Below are 20,608 nucleotides of genomic sequence, written 5' to 3' on the forward strand. Positions count from 1 at the left end.
TGGGGGGGGTGGGGGGGGGGGGGGTGGGTGTGGTGTGGTGGTTGGGGGGGGACAGAGGAAGTCGGCGAACGATATTATTGTTCTGTTAACTTGCAAACCACATCTTTAAATACTTGCAAGAACCGCAGAGAGACGTCACAATGCTGGTCGATGCTAAACCACAGTCACACATGGGCTGGCTCCACAGCTGTAGAGGAAATGATATAGCAAAGCTCAGCTGCTCCTGACAGACCTCGCTCAACAAGCAGGAGCTGTTTGGAAGGCAGCTTTGAATGCCTGTGCTGGTGGGGAGGAGAGGAGGTGGGGTGGGGGGTGGGGGGTGGGGGAGCAGAGGGGTGCCGACGGTGGGAGAGCTCGGACGAGGGGTAAGGAGACACCCCACACACGTCTGCCCCGCCCCCAACCCCCGTAGCTCACACCCAAGTCTGCACTTTTCACAACCCGCTGATTTACCCTGTCCTCCAGCACGGTTAGCACCATGGTACACCGGTTTAGCCTGAGGAAGAGGCGCTGCAGTATCAAGGTAAGTACCGACCCTCTACCTCTACCTTTTGTCCATTTTTAAGGTCTGTCAGGTCACTCTTTGACTGTCTCTGCTAGAGAAAAAGCCTGTTGGTCCTTTCCGGAGTGTTACAACCCCTCAGTCCTGTGAATCATTTTTGCACCTTTGGCAGTGCCTTGATATTGTTCAACATACTGAGACCCAGAACTGTGCACAGTGCTCCGAGTGTGGTCTAACCGAGGGATATGGAGACCAGAACTACGCACAGTGCTCCAGGTGTGGTCTAACCAAGGGACACGGAGACTGGAACTGTGCACAGTGCTCCAGGTGTGGTCTAACCAAGGGACACGGAGACTGGAACTGTGCACAGTGCTCCAGGTGTGGTCTAACCAAGGGACACGGAGACTGGAACTGTGCATAGTGCACCAGATGTGGTCTAACTGAGGGATACAGAGACCAGAAATGTGCACAGTGCTCTGAGTGTGGTCTAACTGAGGGATATGGAGACTGGAACTGTGCACAGTGCTCCGAGTGTGGTCTAACTGAGGGATGCAGAGACTGGAAATGTGCACAGTGCTCCGAGTGTGGTCTAACTGAGGGATACAGAGACTGGAAATGTGCACGGTGCTCCGAGTGTGGTCTAACTGAGGGATGCAGAGACTGGAACTGTGCACAGTGCTCCGAGTGTGGTCTAACTGAGGGATACAGAGACTGGAAATGTGCACGGTGCTCCGAGTGTGGTCTAACTGAGGGATACAGAGACTGGAAATGTGCACGGTGCTCCGAGTGTGGTCTAACTGAGGGATGCAGAGACTGGAAATGTGCTCAGTGCTCCGAGTGTGGTCTTACTGAGGGATACAGAGACTGGAAATGTGCACGGTGCTCCGAGTGTGGTCTAACCGAGGGATACAGAGACTGGAAATGTGCACGGTGCTCCGAGTGTGGTCTAACTGAGGGATGCAGAGACTGGAAATGTGCACGGTGCTCCGAGTGTGGTCTAACTGAGGGATACAGAGACTGGAAATGTGCACGGTGCTCCGAGTGTGGTCTAACTGAGGGATACAGAGACTGGAAATGTGCACTCAACGATGAAACATCCACAACCCTCTGGGGTAGGGATTCACCACTCCATGTGAAGAAATTTCTCACGCCAGTCCTAAGTGACTGCTCTTGACCAGAGCCTTTCCCCAATTCTCGATCCCCAGTCAGTGGAAACAATCTCTCAGTAGTCATAACAACTCCAGTACTCCTCCTTAGGTAAGGAAACCAAATCTGCAGATGGTACTTCAGATGTGGTCTCATCAAAGCCTGGTACAATTGAAGCAAGACTTCCTTAATCCTGTACTTTAATCCCCTTGCCATAAAGGCCAACATGGCATTTTTAAAAATTCCGTATCCCTTGGTTAGCCCACACTCGGAGCACTGTGCACAGTTCCGGTCTCCGTATCCCTCTGTTTGACCACACTTGGAGCACTGTGCACAGTTCCGATCTCCATATCCCTCGGTTCGACAGCACTCGGAGCACCGTGCACAGTTCCGGTCTCCATATCCCTCGGTTAGACCACACTCAGAGCACCGTGCACAGTTCCGGTCTCCGTAGCCCTCAGTTAGACCACACCCGGAGCACTGTGCACAGTTCCGATCTCCGTATCCCTCGGTTAGACCACACTCGGAGCACCGTGCACAATTCTGGTCTCCGTATCCCTCGGTTAGACCACACTCGGAGCACCGTGCACAGTTCCGGTCTCCGTAGCCCTCGGTTAGACCACACTCGGAGCACTGTGCACAGTTCCGGTCTCCGTATCCCTCTGTTTGACCACTTTCAAAGCACTGTGCACAGTTCCGGTCTCCGTAGCCCTCGGTTAGACCACACCCGGAGCACTGTGCACAGTTCCGATCTCCATATCCCTCAGTTAGACCACACTCGGAGCACTGTGCACAGTTCCAGTCTCCGTATCCCTCGGTTAGATCACACTCGGAGCACCGTGCACAGTTCCGGTCTCCGTATCCCTCAGTTTGACAGCACTCGGAGCACTGTGCACAGTTCTGGTCTCCGTATCCCTCGGTTAGACCACACTCGGAGCACTGTGCACAGTTCCAGTCTCCGTATCCCTCGGTTAGATCACACTCGGAGCACCGTGCACAGTTCCGGTCTCCGTATCCCTCGGTTTGACAGCACTCGGAGCACCATGCACAGTTCCGGTCTCCGTACCCCTCGGTTAGACCACACTCGGAGCACCGTGCACAGTTCCGGTCTCTGTGTCCCTCGGTTCGACAGCACTCGGAGCGCTGTGCATTTAAAAAAAAAATATTTGTTCGTAGGATGTGGGCTTTGCTGGCCAGCATTCATTCCTCGGCCCTCGTTGCCTTCGTTCAGTGGGCATTTAAGAGTCAACCGCACTGCTGTGGGTCTGGAGTCAGAAGGCACGTTTTACAAACATTGACTATGTTTTCATGGTCTTTTAATTCTAGATTTTTATTTCCACCATCTGCCATGGTGGGATTTGAACCTGGGTCCCCAGGGCATTACCCTGGGTCTCTGGATCACTAGCCCAGCGACAATACCACTACGCCATAAGTTATATGAACAGTTTGCCTTCCTCACTGCTTACTGCAGCCGGATGCTAACTTTGTGGTCCTCGTACGACTGCATCAAGCCGCACTGAGCAAGGATAATCCCAGCCGGAGATGCTCAGCATCCCTGGAACCACCTCGCCCCCCCCCTTCCCCCCCCCCCCTCCACAACCCCGCACCCGCCCCTCACCCCACACTGAGATCCACTGCTACTGAGGCAGCGCTCTGCGGTTGGGGGGGGGGGGGGGGGAAGTCCGAGATCATGTCGGAAGGATCGGCCGCCAGTGGACAGCGGGGCGGTGTTAACCTTTCAAGTCGACAGCCGGTCAACGATGACCAAGAGGGTCACCCACCCCAAGACATCAACCGCCCTCTCTCTCTCTCTCTCTTGCCGCGGGCTCTGCCCGAGCCGTTGATCCATCCTCCCTCCCGGCTTTCACCTCCGGAGTCCGTTTTCGATAAAAAGGCGGGGGGGGGGGGGGCTGCCGCCTGTTCGTGCAGCGCATCTCGCAGCCTCCTGCTCATCCCAGGGCTCCGAGGGAAGTTGTATTGAGATCACGGGTCCTACGGGGAGAAGGTGACAGGCCAGGGGCAGAGACTCGAGCACAAACGTGTAGACCTGTCGCATCGGAAGTAGTGGTGCACCGCCCCCCCCCCCCCCCCCACCAAACGGGCAGACGTAACAGATCCCACTGGAAGAAGGGCGGGGAAGGGGAGAGGGAGTTCTCCCCGGATTTCCTGCTGCCAAGTGTTTATCCCTCAGCCACCATCGCCGGTCTGGTCCTTGATCACACTGCGGCTCGCAGGAACTTACTGTGCACAAATTGGCTGCTGCATCTCCTACCTTACAACGAGGGACCGCGCATCAAGAGTATCTCCATTGGCTGTGAATCGCATTTTTGGGGGGGGGATTGGGGGTGAAGGGGTGGGGTTGGGGAGTCCCGAGGTGGCGAAAGGGGCACTAGAGAAATGAATGTCCTTTTCCTTCTGAGCTAGGCAGGGAGCCTGGGCAGGATACAAAAACAAGCCGGCGTCAGTGTTTGGGCCACGTGCCTTCCTGTTTACGGACGGCTGCACTGAATGCCGGAAGTGAGTGTGGTTTCAATCGTTTATGTCTGGTTGCCAGAACCAAGAACACTCCCATACCCATCACTTGCTGAGCTGAATGCGACTGAACTCCCTGTGACCTATGGCACCTTCAATCCCACCCTCCACCCCCCTCCGCTCCTGTCCAAAACGAAAAAAAAAAACACAAATTAAATAGTTTGGTAGGACACAAGTTGAGAATTGCTGGGACAAAGCTAGAAAAAAATCTTGTCCCCATCAGGACAATTTATGAGAATACCAATTGTAAAGGGAACAACAATTTATACTGCACGAGATGAGAGTGCTGATTGATTGGCAAGTGGACTTTGATTGGTAGAGGCTTTGCCACGGAGATAGCACCAGGGAACAGTTAATTGCCAATTTGTTTAAATTGAAACCAGGCAGGTCGACTCTGGTCAAGACATTGCCGGGGAATGAACCAGGGAATGGCTGTCCCCTAAGGTTTTGTTTATTTGAAAAAGGCGCAATGTGTGGACATGCTCTGTTTGCAAGGGGCAAGGCCCTGTGTGTGAATATACGTGGCTTCTATCACATGTAAGTGAGCCACACCATGAGCCCGGCTGATAATCTTAAATTGGTTGTTCGTATAATTCTTAGCACATGCAGGATTGTTCAGCAAGTGCTATCCCATGGCGGCATTGCACCTAATGTCGGACGCTCTGTATTGGTGGATCGTATCAAATGGCGCGTCCCTTTGCCTGTTTGCAACAGGCAAAGTACTGACTGCAACCAGCCAGCCCGTGCTTGCCAAACTCAAAACATGGTGTCCAACATTTCCCCCTTCTTGGACTTACGCTTATTGTGCCTTACTCAGGGAATCAGTTAAAAGATTGAGAAGTTGGCTAAGTAGGGAAGGCCTGCGTCTTCCCTAACCTGTGGAGCTGTGGAATGCTGTCTGCTGACAAGGCCAGTGCCTCCAAAAAGACCAGTAAATGCTTCTCATGAGGTGTTCCAGTTTGTTCTATCCGTGAAACGCATGCAAGGGGACACACTACACAGGAACATGAAGACGGTGGCAGAGTGGACTAGTAATCCAGAGGCCCAGACCAACGGTCTGGGGGGACACGGGTTCAAATTCCACCACGGCAGCTGGTGGAATTTTTAAAATTCAATTAATAAGATCTGGGATTGAAAGCCAGTCTCAGTGACGTTGACCACGAAACTAACAAGCAGCAAGTAACATTCGCACCACACAAGCATCAGCCAGTGCCAATTCCAACAAGAGAATCTAACCATCGCCCCTAGACGTTCAATGGCATTATCATCCCTGAATCCCCCCCACTGTCCACATCCTGGGGCAGGGGATTACCATTGACCAGAAACTGAACTGGACCCAGCCATATAAATACTGTGGCTACAGGAGCAGGTCAGAGGCTGGGAATCTTGTGGTGAGTAACTCACTTCCTGACTCCCAAAGAGCCGGTCCACCCTTTACATGTGTCACGACTCACTGGGGATAGTGCACTGTAATATCGAGCCCCACTGCTCCCCGAGCCGTGAGAAATGTGAAAAGGTCTGATCAACCTACCTAACTGTTTAATTTAAAACAGTGCACCAGCTTTGTAAACTTAACAAACAACTGTTTATTGAACAAACTGTCGTTAACCAGTGGCAAAAGAAATACGAACTGCTAACTTCTAACACCATAAATTCCCTCTACCCCGCCCCCGCTTAAATCCCTCCACACACACACATAGGACAACAAAAACATGGATTTTATGGGTGAGATAAGACAGTTCAATAGCACCAGTCCAGAGTACAGGATTCGATGGGTTGGTTTTGATCGATGTCTTCTAAATTCCTTTCAGTTCTTGTTGATGACACGAGCTGGTCTTCCAGCACTTTCTGTATTTATTTCACTGGTTGAGCACTTGCCTTTCAATGTCTCCAACAGTGATTTTCCCCTTTTCCTCTTGACAGGGGTTTTCAGAGAGAGAGAGAGAGAGAGAGAGAAAGAGCAGGTTTATAGAGTTAGGAGGAGGAAAAAAAAACAGCTAGCTGTTATTGTGGAATTACTGGAATCTTCCACACGCTGGAGAAAGAGGTTTTAGGTCTTATTCCTTTCAGGCTAGGAGCTATTCTGCTCTGGTCTCACACAAAACCTGGTCAGGAGCCAATTAAAAAGTTGTTGTCAGGCAGCTCCCTTGGTCCAGGACTCCTTTCAGGCACCAGCCTGTCTTTCACGGACTGCAACATTGTATATATCTCTCATCCTGTTCCAGTGGGCATGTCTTTCAACCTGCAGCCAATGTAATTCTAATCTACAGTCCAATAGAAATAAAAAAATGTTCCTTACATAAGGCACAAGTCAGGAGTGTAATGGAGTACTCTCCACTTGCCTGGATGAATGCAGCTCCAACAACACTCAAGAAGCTTGACACCATCCAGGACAAAGCAGCCCCGCTTGATTGGCACCCGATTTACAAACATTCACTCCCTCCACCATCGATGCACAGTAGCAGCAGTATGTACCATCTACAAGATGCACTGCAGGAACTCACCAAGGCTCCTTTGACAGCACCTTCCAACCCCATGACTGTTACCACCTAGAAGGACAAGGGCAGCAGACGCATGGGGAACACCACCACCTGCAAGTTCCCCTCCGAGCCACTCATCATCATGACTTGGAAATATATCGGCCGTTCCTTCACTGTCGCTGGGTCAAAATCCTGGAATTCCCTCCCTAATAGCGCTGTGGGTGTACCTACACCACACAGACTGCAGCAGCTCACCACCACCTTCTGAAGGGGTAATTAGGGACGGGCAATAAATGCTGGTCTAGCCAGCGACGCCCACATCCCATGAATGAATTTATTAGAGAAAATCAAGCGTCGTAAAACCCCATCTGGTTCACTAGTGTCCCTTTAGGGAGGGAAATCTGCCGTCCTTACCCGGCCTGGCCTACATATGACTCCAGAACCCACAGCAAGGTGGTTGACTTTCAACTGCCCTCTGAAGTGGTCCTATCAAGCCACTCAGCTCAAGGGCAATTAGGGATGGGCAACAAATGCACAAGTCCCACAAAAAGAATGTTTTTTAAAAAAGGGAGGCCATTCATCCCCTCCAGCCTGCTCCGCCACTCAGTTTGATCACGGTTGATCGGCATCTTAGCCCAATTTGGCGACTCTTAATATTCCACCCTGAAAAACAACAATCACAACGCAGTTGTTTTTTGGGGGTGGGGGAGGCTTTACGATTCTCTGCGTAAAACAGCGCTTCACAATATCAACAGTAGAAACTCAGTCAGCCTTCCTCCCGCTCAACGTAGAGATGTTAAAAAATTCTTTCACGGGATGTGGGCGTCGTTGGCGGGGCCCAGCGTTTATTGCCCATCCCTAACTGCCCCTCGAGGTGGCGGTGGTGGTGGTGAGCCGCCTTCTTGGACCGCTGCGGTCCCCGTGTGGTGGAGGTTCACCCGCCTCGCTGTTGGGGAGGGAGTTCCGGGATTTGGACCCAGCGACAGCGAAGGAAGGGCCGATATGTATTTCCAAGTCGGGGGGCTGGGAGGGGAACTCGCAGGGGGGCGGCGTTCCCAAGCGCCTGCCGCTCTTCTGGACGGTAGAGGGCGCGGGTTTGGGAGCAGCTGTCTACAGGCGCGTGCCTAGGCATTGGGGGACCGTTGTTCCGAGGGGCTTTGATTATGCCAACAAGAGTGCGCACTTTTTCCTCTCTCTGGGGCTTTCTTTCTCTTTCAGGCCGAGCAGGTGGAAGTGGTCAGCTTGGCGGCGTCGCCCAGCCCGATCAACCTCAGCCTGGACGAGAGCCTCAACGCGGTGGCGTCCGAACAGCAAGAGGCGGCGGCCATCTTGGAGAGGCTGAAGGCGGAGCAGGCCCTGCTGCAGCAGAAGGTGCTGAAAATCACCGAGGAACTGCGCGTGAAGCAGGCCAGCCGCAGCGCCAACGTCTCCGAGTACCTGCACCTCATCTCCCACACCGACCAGGCCCAAGCCTTCCGCCTCAAAAAGGCCTTCGAGAAGAAGAACCAGTACCTGTCCTCCATCATCGGCGAGCTCCAGCGGAGGCTGGAAAGCTACATCAGGCGGCAGCAGCAGCTGGACAGGGAGGTGGGCCACCTGCAGGAGAAGGACCCCACGCTCCAGAGGCTCCAGGGGGCGAGGAGCGGCTACCCGCAGGAGGAGGCCCGGCCCGAGTCCCCACTCCTCAGCGAAGCCAGCACGACTCGGCCCAACGGCCTGCTTCAATCAGAGTTGGAGGCGCAAGGCCTCAGCCATTTGTCCAGGGAGGCCCAAGGCTCGTTTAGCTCCCCGTATCACAACATCAATCAGCCACAAACATCAGGAATGCCGCATGATGCCTACTCTGTGATAACAAGCTTCTCGGAGGACTTACACGACTTAATGGGACTTAACTTCGGCGTTAAAACATCCAGGATCAGCTCCCTGGAGAGGCAACACATCGGCTATCTGTCCATACTGGAGGAGCTGACCGAGATCAAGGAAACCCAACTAAATTTAGACCTAAGCTTTAAGAACATTGCGGAGCAATACAGTCAGCATTACACAGCCTTTGAAGAGTCCCTACAAGAGGAGAAATATAGGTATTTGTCCGTTACCCCTTCCACCCAGTTTTCTCCCCACTTTTCCCCGCAAGGAGTGACCTCCGCAAGAGAGGTCACAGCTGCGCGCCAGCTCCTGGCCACATGAAGGAGGGGGGAAAGAGGGAGGCCATTCGGCCCCTCGAGCCTGCTCCCCCCATTCAATAAGATCGTGGCTGATCTGTCTGCGTTTCGAGTCCCACATTCCCATCTAACCCTGATATCCTTCGATTCCCAAGAATCTATCGACCTGCGCCCTGAAAATATTCAATGACCCCCGCCTCCCTCGGCAGAGTTCCAAAGTCGCACAACCCTTGGTGAGAAAAAAATCCCTCCTGATCTTTGCCCTAAAAGGGCGACCCCCAATTTTAAAGCAGTGGACCCCCCCCCACTAGTTCTGGACTCACCCACAAGGGGAAACATCCTTTCCACATCCACCTTGTCAAGGCCGTTCAGGATCTTGTGTACTTCAATTAAGTCACCCCCCCCCCCCCCAGCCCCTCATTCTTCCAAACTCCAGTGGAAACAAGCCCAGTCTGTCCAACCTTCCCTCATCAGACAACCCACTCATTCCGGGTCTCAGTCCAGTAAACCTCCTCTGAACCGCCTCCAACGCGGTTACAGAATTCCGTAAATAAGGAGACCAAAACTGCACTCAGTATTCAGCTTGCATTCCAACTGTGGCATTGGCTGATCGAAAATGTCCGACCCCCTTATCCTGAGACTGTGGCCAACCCACCGCACCCCCACACCCCCCTCTGGCCACTCATTCTGGACTCTCCAGTCACTGGCGAAACAGCTTCTCAGTGTCGACCCTGTCGAACCCTCTTGGTACTTCGTACGTTTCAGTGAGATGACCTCTCGTCCTTCGAGACTCCAGTCAGCATAGGCCTATTCTACTCAAGGGCGCCTCACTTAGATAGCCCCACCATATGAGGGATTAATCCACAGGTGAACCTCTGTCGCCACCCTCCCCAGGTTCGGGATACCCTTCCTTCGGTAAGGAGCTCGGGACTGAGGGTCTCACCCCAAAGCCCTGCGCAACTGGAACAGGACTTCCTTTGTCTGATACGCCAAACCCTTTGCGATAAAGGCCATTTGCCTTCAACTTTGCTTGTTGCACCCGTGTATGAATCTTGTGTCTCACGGACAAGGGTGCCCAAGTCCCTCTGAAAACCAACGTGCAAACATTTTGTTTCTCCATTCCTCCTACCAAAGTGAGTCGCACTCCCCTATTCCATACTCCGGGAGGGGAGGGAGGGGGGAGGGTGGCACTGTTGGAGTTAGTGAGCTAACCCATTTTTAATTTTTCTTTTAAAGACGTAGGAGCGGAAATTAGGCCAATCGGCCCATCGAGTCTGCTCCGCCATTCAATCATGGCTGATAAGTTTCTCAACCCCATTCTCCCGCCTTCTCCCCGTAACCTTTGATCCCCCTTACCGATCAAGAACCTATCTATCTCAGTCTTAAATACAAACCCATGGCAAAGAGAATGGGAGTGTGTTAAGGAATAAGGTGCATCTTTGGGGTTATTCAGCTAAACCATGGCAAGGAGAATGAGAGAGTGCGGGGGGGGGCGGGTGGGGGTTAAGGGATCTCGGAGATATAGTCAGCGTGTGGGTGCTTTATAGGCCGACTGGGCCCATGTCATGGGCTTGGAGTTCCAAATAGCCCTCCTTAAAGGGGAACGCTCAGCTGCCCAGATTCTTTTGAGAGCTCCCTATGGAACATGCTGTACCGGAGATGACTTGGCTCTTTTCCCATGTTTTAGGTCCAACCAACTGCAGGCCCAGATGAACGACCTGATAGACCTTCACCAGAACGAGGTCCAGAATCTGAAGAGTGAGCTGGCCAGCTTGGAGGAGAAAATCGCCTACCAGTCATACGAGAGCAGCAGGGACATCTGGGTCAGTAGGAGCTCGACTGTGACTCGGCCCGTTTGGGGGGGTGGGGAGGCTGGGCTATGCAGGGACTGGAGGGTGGGGGCCCTTCCCCCCTCCTCCGCCGGTAGTGAGACTCACCGTGGGCGGGTGCGGATGAGGTTGGGGGGGTGGGGGTGGAAACGACATGCTGCTTTGAAACGTGTAACGGCGCGCTGAGCCAAGAGCCCACTAGGCCACACAGGAACCCAAAGAGACAGAAGAGTGTCGTTGGCAGCATGCCAGCACGGGCCCATTCAGTCTGGACCCGAGCCCTGGGTACGATTATGGTGCCATGGCTTGAGCGGCAGAACTCGTGGCGGCAAAGGGAATGGCACTGAGGGTAAGCGATGCTAACCCTCATCCCTGTCTCTCACACACACACACACACACACACACACACACACACACACACACACACACACACAAGATGCACTGGGTTCCCGGCCGAGCTGGTCTTAGCGCCATCCAACCAGTCTGGTGTACCATCGGCCACTTCACAGCTTTAAGCCAAGACAGACAGACAGGCTTGCATTTAGGTAGCGCCTTTCACAGCCACTGGACATCCCAAAGCACATCACAGCCAATGAGTGCTTTTGTTTTGAAGCGTAGTCACTATTGCAATGCAGGAGTCCAGCAGCCAATGTGTACACACACACACACACACACACACACACACATGGCAGGCCACCACAAGCTACAATGTGAGAATGACCAATTGATTTCTCTTTTCTTCTGTCACATCGATTGAAGAGTAAATATTGGCTGGGACACTGACGGTAACACCCACACCCCCAGCCCCTCCAAATAGAACTGCCTGAGAGAGCAGACGGGGGCTCGGTGTAATGTTGCATCTGAAAGACACCATCCCTGACAGTGTGGCGCTCCCTCAAAACCCACGACTTCGAACGCCTAGAAGGACAAGGGCAGTGGGTGCACCCCTATCGCTGCCCCTAAAAATTCCCACCTTCAACATTCACTCCCTCCCAGGGACGCACAGGGGCTGCAGTGTGTGTGAACCATTGACGAGATGCACTGCAGCAACTTGCCAAGGCTCCTCTGACAGCGCCGCCCAAACCTACGACCTCTACCGTCTGGAAGGACAAGTGCAGCAGACACATGGGGAACAACACCGCCTGCAAATCCCCCTCCGAGCCCCACACTCCATCCTGACTCGGAAATATATCGGCCGTTCCTTCACCGCCGCTGGGTCAAAATCCTGGTACTCCCTCCCTAACAGCGCTGTGGGTGTACCTACACCACATGGACACAATCCTGGAACTCCCTCCCTAACAGCGCTGTGGGTGTACCTACACCACACGGACACAATCTTGGAACTCCCTAACAGCGCTGTGGGTGTACCTACACCACACGGACACAATCCTGGAACTCCCTCCCTAACAGCGCTGTGGGTGTACCTACACCACACGGACACAATCCTGGAACTCCCTAACAGCGCTGTGGGTGTACCTACACCACACGGACTGCAGCGGTTCAAGGTGGCAGCTCACCGCCACCTTCTCAAGGGGCAATTAGGGAGGGGCAATAAACGCTGGCCTAGCCAGCGACGCCCACATCCCGGGAATGAATTTAAAAATGGTCATCTTCCGCTCAATGGGGGGTGATTCCAGAGCGCAGGAAATCTTGAAAGATGGTAACCAATGCAATGCCTGCCTCTTTCAAAACGCTAGGGGTTTGTCAGCTTTTAGCCCCATTAGCGCTGGAGAAACTACTTAGCGGCGGTTCACGGCTTTCACGTGCCTTGCACGTTGTGTCAATGTCGACTGCTTTGCTTCTCCAACAGGAGGTGCTGGAGAGCTTCCAGAGCAAAATGACCAGGCTGGAGCAGCAGCAGCAGCAGGGAGAGATCCTGGACCACGTCAACACGAGGGAGCTGCTGGGGAAGTCCATGAACCTGCTGCTCATCATGTTTGCCGTCGTCCTGATGCTGATGTCCACCGTGTCGGCCATCATCCTCCCCTTCATTAAGACCCGGGCGAGGACAGTCAGCACCTGCGTGGCTGTCGTGCTGCTGATTCTGATGTGGCACAACTGGGAGTTCATCACCGCCTTTTCCCCCAGGCGGCTGGTGTTCCGCTGGCGCTAGCACCGCGTGCCGGGGGCGTGGGGTGGTTGTGGTAAGGGCTCGCCGCTCCCCACCCCTTCCCCACACCCAGCTGACCAGATTAAACGGTAGAGCTAGGGAGAGCCGGCCAACTGTACAGCACGGAATCGCGTTGTTAGCCACCAGCTCCAAAGGAGGCCATTCAGCCCGTCCGGTCTGTGCTGGCTGGGAAAAGACCCACCCATCTCTAATCCACCCTTCCAGCTCTTGTTCCGAAGATATGCACTTGCCCACGTACGTCTTCCACGTAATGGTGGCTCCTGCCTCCAACCACCCCATCGGGCAGTGAGTTCCAGATCCCCGAGAGCGTTGTGTCAACTCGACACTTTTCCATCTGGTTGAAGAGATTGCTCCATATCTTTCTCCCAATTACTTCATGTTCCCTGGTCTACTGACCCCTCTGGCCAAAAGGCAAGAGGATCCTTCCTGTCCACTCTTTTCAGACGCCCTTCAGAACGATTCAGGCCCCAGCTGAAGCTCCCAAGAAACCGAAGCCTCAGCCTCGCCAATCTTTCCTCGTCACTGGAGTTCTCCATTCCTGGCAACGTACTCATAAATCTCCTCTGTGCTCTCTCTCTCTCACCCTCGAGTGCGATCACAATCTGCCCTTGTAATGCAGCAACCAGAAACGGATAGAGCACTCTAGCTGCCGCCCGACAATCGTTTGCACAGTTCTTAGCGTAGCCTCTCTGCATTCTCGGTCTCAGCTTATAAAGGAAAGTAATTCAATTCCTTCCCAACGATCTCATCTCCCCCTCCTGCCACCTTCAGGGATCTCTGGGCGTTCACTCCAAGGCCTCTCTGCTCCTCCGCACTTGTCACAATCTCCTAATTTGTTGTCCGTCTCCTGGCCTCGCTTGCCCTCCCCAGCTGTATCGCCCCCACACCCCACAGATTGAATTCAACTCGACACTTGTCCACTCCCTACCCGTGACCGGCTCATCGATGCAGCCTACAGCAACCTCATAGAAACATAGAAAATAGCAGTAGGAGGTCATTCAGCCCTTCGAGCCTGCTCCTCTGTTCAATATGATCATAGCTGATCCTCTACCTCAACACCATACTCTTGCGCTCTCCTCATACCTGACACCTTTAGAGTCCAGAAGTCTATCTTTTTCCTTCAGTGACTTGGCCTCCATAGCCTGCTGTGGTAGAGAACGCCACAGGTTCACCACCCTCTGAGTGATGAAGTTTCTCCTCATCTCAGTCCTAAATGGTCTACCCCGTATCCTGAGATTGTGACCCCTTCTTCGGGACCCCCTCCCACAGCCCAGAGGAAACATCATCCCTGCATCCGGTCTGTCCATCCTTATCAGAATTTTATGTGTTTCAGTGAGATCCCCTCTCATTCTCCTAAACTGTAGTGAATACAGGGCCTAGTCGGTCCAATCTCTCCTCAGACGACAATCCCGCCATTGCAGGAATCAGTCTGGTGAACCTTCGCTGCGCTCCCTCTATGGCAAGTGTATCCTTTCTTAGCTAAGGGGACCAAAACTGTGCGCAATACTCCGGGTGTGGTCTCACCAAGGCCCTGTACAACTGCAGTAAGACAGCCTTGCTCCTGTACTCAAGTCCTCTCGCAATGAAGTCCAACTTACCTCTTAGAGCGCCTGCATGAGTGCTTTCAGTGTACAAGGGCACCCAGGTCCCTTTGGGAAACGTTGATGTACAATCTATCACATTCAAAGAATACTCCGCCGATTCTGTCTTAGCCGCCAACAAACGCGGCCAATTTTTGTACGACCTGCAATCCTCTTAATCATGTCTCCTACAATCGAGTTTAAATCGTTGATGGATACCACAGGCCACGAGGGGGACCCAACTCCTGAGCCCCTGCAGAATCCCACCGGAAACAACCTTCCAGTGAACCAAATATTAAAAATAAAAGGACTCTCGCATCCTTTTATCCTCTTGCTTCCTGCCGCCCAACTCGTTTAGGAACCTTGCTGCTACTTTCCCGCGGGTGACCGGTGAGCTTTCACTTTCCTGGCCAGTCCGCCACGGTGGGGGGGCCTCGCCAATACCCACCGTCGGCTTCGTCCAAGCGCCGCCCCTCGCGGCTGCTCAGTAGGCCTCAGAAAGAAACAAAAAACCAACCTGGTCACAAGCTTCCCTTCAATCTGTGCCTTTCCAAATGGCGAAGAGCAGCGCCCCCTCAGAATTTTTTCTTCCGCCCTCCACCCGCCCCCGAATAATCAGTTCAGCGCCAAAGTTAGGCTGCACTTGCTGGGTCTATCCCTCTCTAAACAAGGGCGCGAGGCGTGAGCAGTCCTTCAGCCCCCAGCCTGGAGCCAGGGAAGACTGGTGGTCTGACCCTCTGTTGTTCTCCACCACCCCCCTCCCCTCCCACCACCACCGTTCGGTGTTTTGCACTCCTGGTCCACGCCTCGTACCAAAGGGCGCGCGGCTTTCCCCGGCGAGAGCGGGCGCGGCTTCCCGGCCAGTCGATGCCCGACGCCGAGGCCCGGGAGCGGAGGGGGTGCCAGTCCCGGCGCTGGAGAAGGAACGTTACTTTGTCGTCGGTGTGGGGTGGGTGGTTGGGGGGGATGGTGGAAGGAAGCAGAGCTTATGTGATGCGGAGAGGTTCCGGCCGAACTTTTCTGGCGGGTTTTGGTTTTTTTTGCCCCTGGCGCTCCTCAATCTTTCACCGCTCTCCCACCCAGCAACCCCAGAGCTGCTGCCGGAGCGTCGTCAGGAGCGATGGCGAGGAGGGGGGCATCCCTCCGAGCGGACCACCGAGTGCGCCAACAGTCCACACTGTGCCGTATGAACAACTTACGAATAAATGCAAAATCCTGTAGGCTGACCTGTTGTCACTTTCGATTTTATCTGCTTACGCACGTTGCAGGTGCTGCCCCCGGGGCCACAGATTGGTGGCTGGTCGGTGGACCCTCCAGCTCTGCCCCGCCAATGGGCTCCTGACCTTGTCGGGTACAATTTAGAGGTCTGCGCGACAGTGCCTCGGCCCTCTGAGCTGACAGAGGATGCTTGGCTGTTTCACTTGTGTCTACGGCCGTGAGGTTCGATAACTTCCTCCTTGAACGTCAGGAAGCGTGGAGCAGACCACCACAAGCCTTGACAAGTGCCGTGGGGGCTCCTGACGAGCTCTCCAGGCGGAGGTGGTGTTTGAGTGCCCCAATCAGTGGTCTGCTTGATCGCTGTGGGAAGCAGGTTGGTTTTCATGACATGCACTGCTGCCCAAGTGTGCATGGGTAGTGCCCTGGAGTCGAGGGGTAAGGTGGTCAGCAGATGGACCTCGTCAATGGGTGAGCTGCCTGCTGGTTTGTCGCGCCATCTCCAATGTAGGTGGGACAGCTGAGACACAGAATGTGGGCATCATGACTGCTGGCAGGACACCGGGCAGTGAGTCGTGTATGGTTGCACGCTAGCAGGGTGATGACGGGAGTGGAGCTCCCCCCACCAGCCAGCCCAATGGTGCCGGCCCCTCCCGCCACCAGCCAGCCCGATGGTGCTGGCCCCTCCCCCCCACCAGCCAGCCCGATGGTACCGGCCCCTCCCCCCACCAGCCAGCTTGCACTGCCCCCCCCCCCACCGCCCCACCAGCCCACCTGCTGGTACCAGGCCCTCTGTCGCTGTGTGTAACAATTCAAGGTTTCTTGTTTCCTTTGCCGAGACCTCTTGTTCTCTCCCAGGGGGTCCAAAGCGATAGCATTTCTTTCCGTCCAAAATATAGCAGGGCAGGTAAATCTCACCCGGGGAGAATCCCTGCAAACATTCTGACTCAGAACAATTAAATCCAGCCCCAACCCTATTGGGAAGCTCCCAAAAATCCAGAGAATGGAACTGAGGGTGCAGAATGGGTGAAAGTTATCATATTCCATATACAGCCCCCCAGTCCTGAACCCCTCGATTAGATTCCAGTCTGTAACTCACTCCCGGGTATCTGCTATTCTATATATAAACCCCTCCGAACCCCTCGATTAGATTCCAGTCTGTAACTCACTCCCGGGTATCTCTTATTCTATATATAAAACCCCCCGAACCCCTGGATTAGATTCCAGTCTGTAACTCACTCCCGGGTATCTGTTATTCTATATATAAACACCCCACAAACTTCTCGATTAGATTCCAGACTGTAACTCACTCCCGGGTATCTGTTATTCTATATATAAACACCCCACGAACTTCTCGATTAGATTCCAGACTGTAACTCACTCCCGGGTATCTGTTATCTATATATAAACACCCCCCGAACCTCTCGATTAGATTCCAGACTGTAACTCATTCCCGGGTATCTGTTATTCTATATATAAACCCCCTGAACCCCTTGATTAGATTCCAGTCTGTAACTCACTCCCAGGTATCTGTTATTCTATATATAAACTGTTCTATATATAATCCGTTGTTCTATATATAAACATCCTGAACCCCTCGATTAGATTCCAGTCTGTAACACACTCCCGGGTATCTGTGATTCTATATATAAACCCCCACCGAACCCCTCGATTAGATTCCAGTCTGTAAATCACTCCCGGGTATCTGTTATTCTATATATAAACCCTCCGAACCCCTCGATTAGATTCCAGTCTGTAAATCACTCCCGGGTATCTGTTATTCTATATATAAACACACTGAACCCCTCGATTAGATTCCAGTCTGTAACTCACTCCCGGGTATCTGTTATTCTATATATAAACCCCCTGAACCCCTCGATTAGATTCCAGTCTGTAACTCACTCCCAGGTATCTGTTATTCTTTATATAAACCTCCCCCCCCGAACCCCTCGATTAGATTCCAGTCTGTTACTCACTCCCGGGTATCAGTTATTCTATATTCATGTTGCCTTGGCCCCTTTTATCCCATGGCCTTTAACTGTGCTGGAAAGCCTGTTGTACACTTCACCAAATGCCATTTGGAAATCCACGGAGGTCACACCAACCACATCATTAGCCTCTCTGGCACCTCATCAAAAAACTCAAATCAAGTTAGCTGGACACAATTTGCCTTCAACAAGTCTCTCCCAGCCTCCCCCCGCACCCCCCCCGCCATTTCCTTCACTTCTTTAAGCGTGTCCGCGATTATTGTCCACACTGTCGAAGGGTTAAACTGACTGGCTGTAGCTGCTGCGTTCAGTGTTACGCCCTTTCTTGACCAAGGGGTTTGGGTCTGGCTTGCACGCCCCCAGGTGACCTATCACTCTCGCCAGTACCCAGAAGTGAATACCGGCTGGACAGCGAGATGCCACTCAGCATTCAGAGGAGGGTAAAACAAAACAGACACGCAAAGGTGGCTCAGAATGCGATCAGGGTAGTGGATGGCTGACACTGACCCGAGTCCCTTGGTTTTTTTATATATATATATATATATATATATTTTTTTTTTTGGAAAAAGAGAACTGGTGCCACCCGGGGCTCTGTCACACAAAGGGAGACTGGAAGACGGAAATGATGGGGTCTTCGTGGTTTCGGACCACCAGCACGCTGCGGAACTTGTCGATCAGCATCAGCAGCACCGAGCGACGCATGTTCTCGTTGTACATGATCTCCTCCAGGTGATGGTGCCCACGAAAGTAATGTAAGAGTCTGAAAAGGAGGGAGAGAGAGAGAGAGAGAGAGAGAGACAGACACACACACGGAGACAGTGAGTGAGACAGATGGACAAATAGTCAGTTGTGGGGGTGGAGGGAGGGAGGGAGGCGGATGGGGGTGAAGGTGAGGGGAAAAGGGGGGCCGGGCGGGGGGCGAGGGGAAGGGAGGGCAGGTGTGGGCGAGCGGTAGGGGCTGGGAGGCGCGAGGGAGGGACAGGCGAGTGAGAGGGATTGCCTGCCACACAAGCACAAGTTGTTGGGGTGGGGGGTGGGTAGGTGGTGGAAGCGTGAGAGAAGTCTGTGCTCTTTTTCAATTGCGAATGCGCCAACCATCCTTCATCCACATTTAACTGTCAACCCGCCTGACCCACCCTAGCCAATAAATCAATTCTACAACAAACGTAAGGAGAGAGTCTGGAACGGTGACTGTTTCGAGCGGACCTCCCTACTCGTCAACTCTTTTCTTCTCTGCCGATGCTGCCAGACCTGCTGAGTTTTTCCAGGTAATTCTGTTTTTGTTTTTGTTTTGGATTTCCAGCATCCGCAGTTTTTTTGTTTTTACCTCCCTACTCGTCTGCTCCCGGAGAGTTGCGGCAAAGAGGTTTTAAAAGGTTACGTGGGGTTAAACTGGTCACTCAGATGCTGACTGATCTCGCGTGCCTCTCCAGCTATTTCTGGACTTTTCTGGCATTTGCAGGGGTTTCCTTTTTTCCTGTTCCTATTTGAGGCTTTTATTTAAGAGAAACGCTTCAGCCTTAGCTTTGTTTAGGGGCTTCTGCTTGCCTCTGCCTTGCTCTGAAGGGCCTTCCTTGAATCTCGCTTCCACAGGTCCCGCTCTACTCTCCCCGGTTCCCCACACCCGCTTGGCCAGTCCTCGAGCGCAAGCCGAGAGAATGAGTGCCCGTCGGATGTTCGGGTAGGTGGGGCATCACATTGCTCAGTCACATCCTCCAGACAGGCACCTTGTGTCTGATAGCGAATGCTGGCTTGTCGGGGAGGGGGGGGGGGGGGGGGGGGGGGGGGGGCGGCGGCGGTGGTACGGGGGATAGAGATTTCTCCCCCACCCCACACCCACCGAGTATAGAGACACTGACATCCCCTGGGGATTGGTGTAATCGCCAGCTAAGGCACATGGATGGGGAGGAGGGGAAGGAGGGGATGGGAAAAGCTACTAGAAATACTTTATAAACTGCACTCTCGCCCGCTCTCACGGACTCACCCCACCCCCAGTTGCTCTCACACAACCCCCCCACTCACCCGCTCTCGAGCCCACTATCTCGCCCACCTGCTCTCACGCTCCCCCATCTTGCCCGCTCTTGTGCCCACTATCTCGCCCACCTGCTCTCACACACCCCCATCTTGCCCGCTCTTGCGCCCACTATCTCGCCCACCTGCTCTCACGCTCCCCCATCTTGCCCGCTCTTGCGCCCATTATCTCGCCCATCCGCTCTCACACCCCCATCTTGCCCGCTCTTACGCCCCCCCCATTTCACCCACCTGCTCTCGACTCCCCTCACCAACGCTCGCCCGCTCTCATGCCCCTCCCCATCATGCCCTCTCTTGCGCCGCCCCCCCCCACCATTCCGCCCACCAGCTCTTGACCCCGCCCCCCCACCACCACCATCACCACCCCCACCGCTCGCCCAATCCTACTTTGCAAGCATCCGCAGGTCCTCTGGGTTCTGGGCGGCTGGAATGTTCTGGATCATTTTCCTCTCGTGGTCGGACAAGCTGGCCAGCAGGTTCTCAGTCATGCGCTTGTTCAAGGGTGAGTCACCTCCGGGAAGGAGCTCAGCGCTGGAGTTGTCCATGCTTGGGCTGGTCAGGGTCATGTCATCACTGCTAGCTGGAGGAGAAGGTCAGAGGGTCAGAGGGTCAAAGTGTGTAGGAGTGTGGTGGTGGGGAGGTGGCAAGAGATAAAATGACACTTCCAGGAATAGACGAATAATAAAAAAATCTCAAACTGTTAACACAAAGGGAGCAGATTACAGGCCGACAAAGTAACAGCGAAACAGTGGCACGGTGTGTGTGTGTCGTTCTCAAACAAAATTCAACATGCCGTTGAGATTTCAGGTGCACAAGGCTTGGGCAAAAAGATACATGTTAAGGAGAGAAAGAGAGAGAGAGAAAGAGAGACAGAGAGGGTCAGAGACAGAGAGGGTCAGAGACAGAGAGGGTCAGAGACAGAGAGGGTCAGAGACAGAGAGGGTCAGAGAAAGAGAGGGTCAGAGAAAGAGAGGGTCAGAGAAAGAGAGGGTCAGAGACAGAGAGGGTCAGA

General features: G+C 53.6%; 2 protein-coding genes across 2 annotated transcripts in view; one reads left to right on the forward strand and one right to left on the reverse strand.

Annotated features, from left to right (window-relative positions):
• The first annotated feature begins 382 nt into the window (after positions 1-382).
• Positions 383-15,810, forward strand: LOC121272802 (transmembrane and coiled-coil domain protein 3-like). Its single transcript, XM_041179586.1, has 4 exons — positions 383-523; positions 7,879-8,741; positions 10,510-10,645; positions 12,462-15,810. Exons 1-4 carry the CDS (start codon positions 479-481, stop codon positions 12,762-12,764), a joined length of 1,347 nt encoding a protein of 448 aa, XP_041035520.1. The 5' UTR covers positions 383-478; the 3' UTR covers positions 12,765-15,810.
• Positions 15,811-18,101: 2,291 nt separating this feature from the next.
• nprl3 (NPR3-like, GATOR1 complex subunit) overlaps positions 18,102-20,608 on the reverse strand; it is a 41,959-nt gene continuing 39,452 nt past the window's right edge. Inside the window, 2 exon segments of the mRNA XM_041179567.1 lie at positions 18,102-18,325; positions 19,984-20,176. Of these exon segments, the coding sequence (XP_041035501.1) occupies positions 18,160-18,325; positions 19,984-20,176 (359 nt within the window). The 3' untranslated portion in view covers positions 18,102-18,159.

The sequence above is a fragment of the Carcharodon carcharias genome, chromosome 35, assembly GCF_017639515.1.
Source record: "Carcharodon carcharias isolate sCarCar2 chromosome 35, sCarCar2.pri, whole genome shotgun sequence".
Taxonomy (NCBI): Eukaryota; Metazoa; Chordata; class Chondrichthyes; order Lamniformes; family Lamnidae; genus Carcharodon; species Carcharodon carcharias.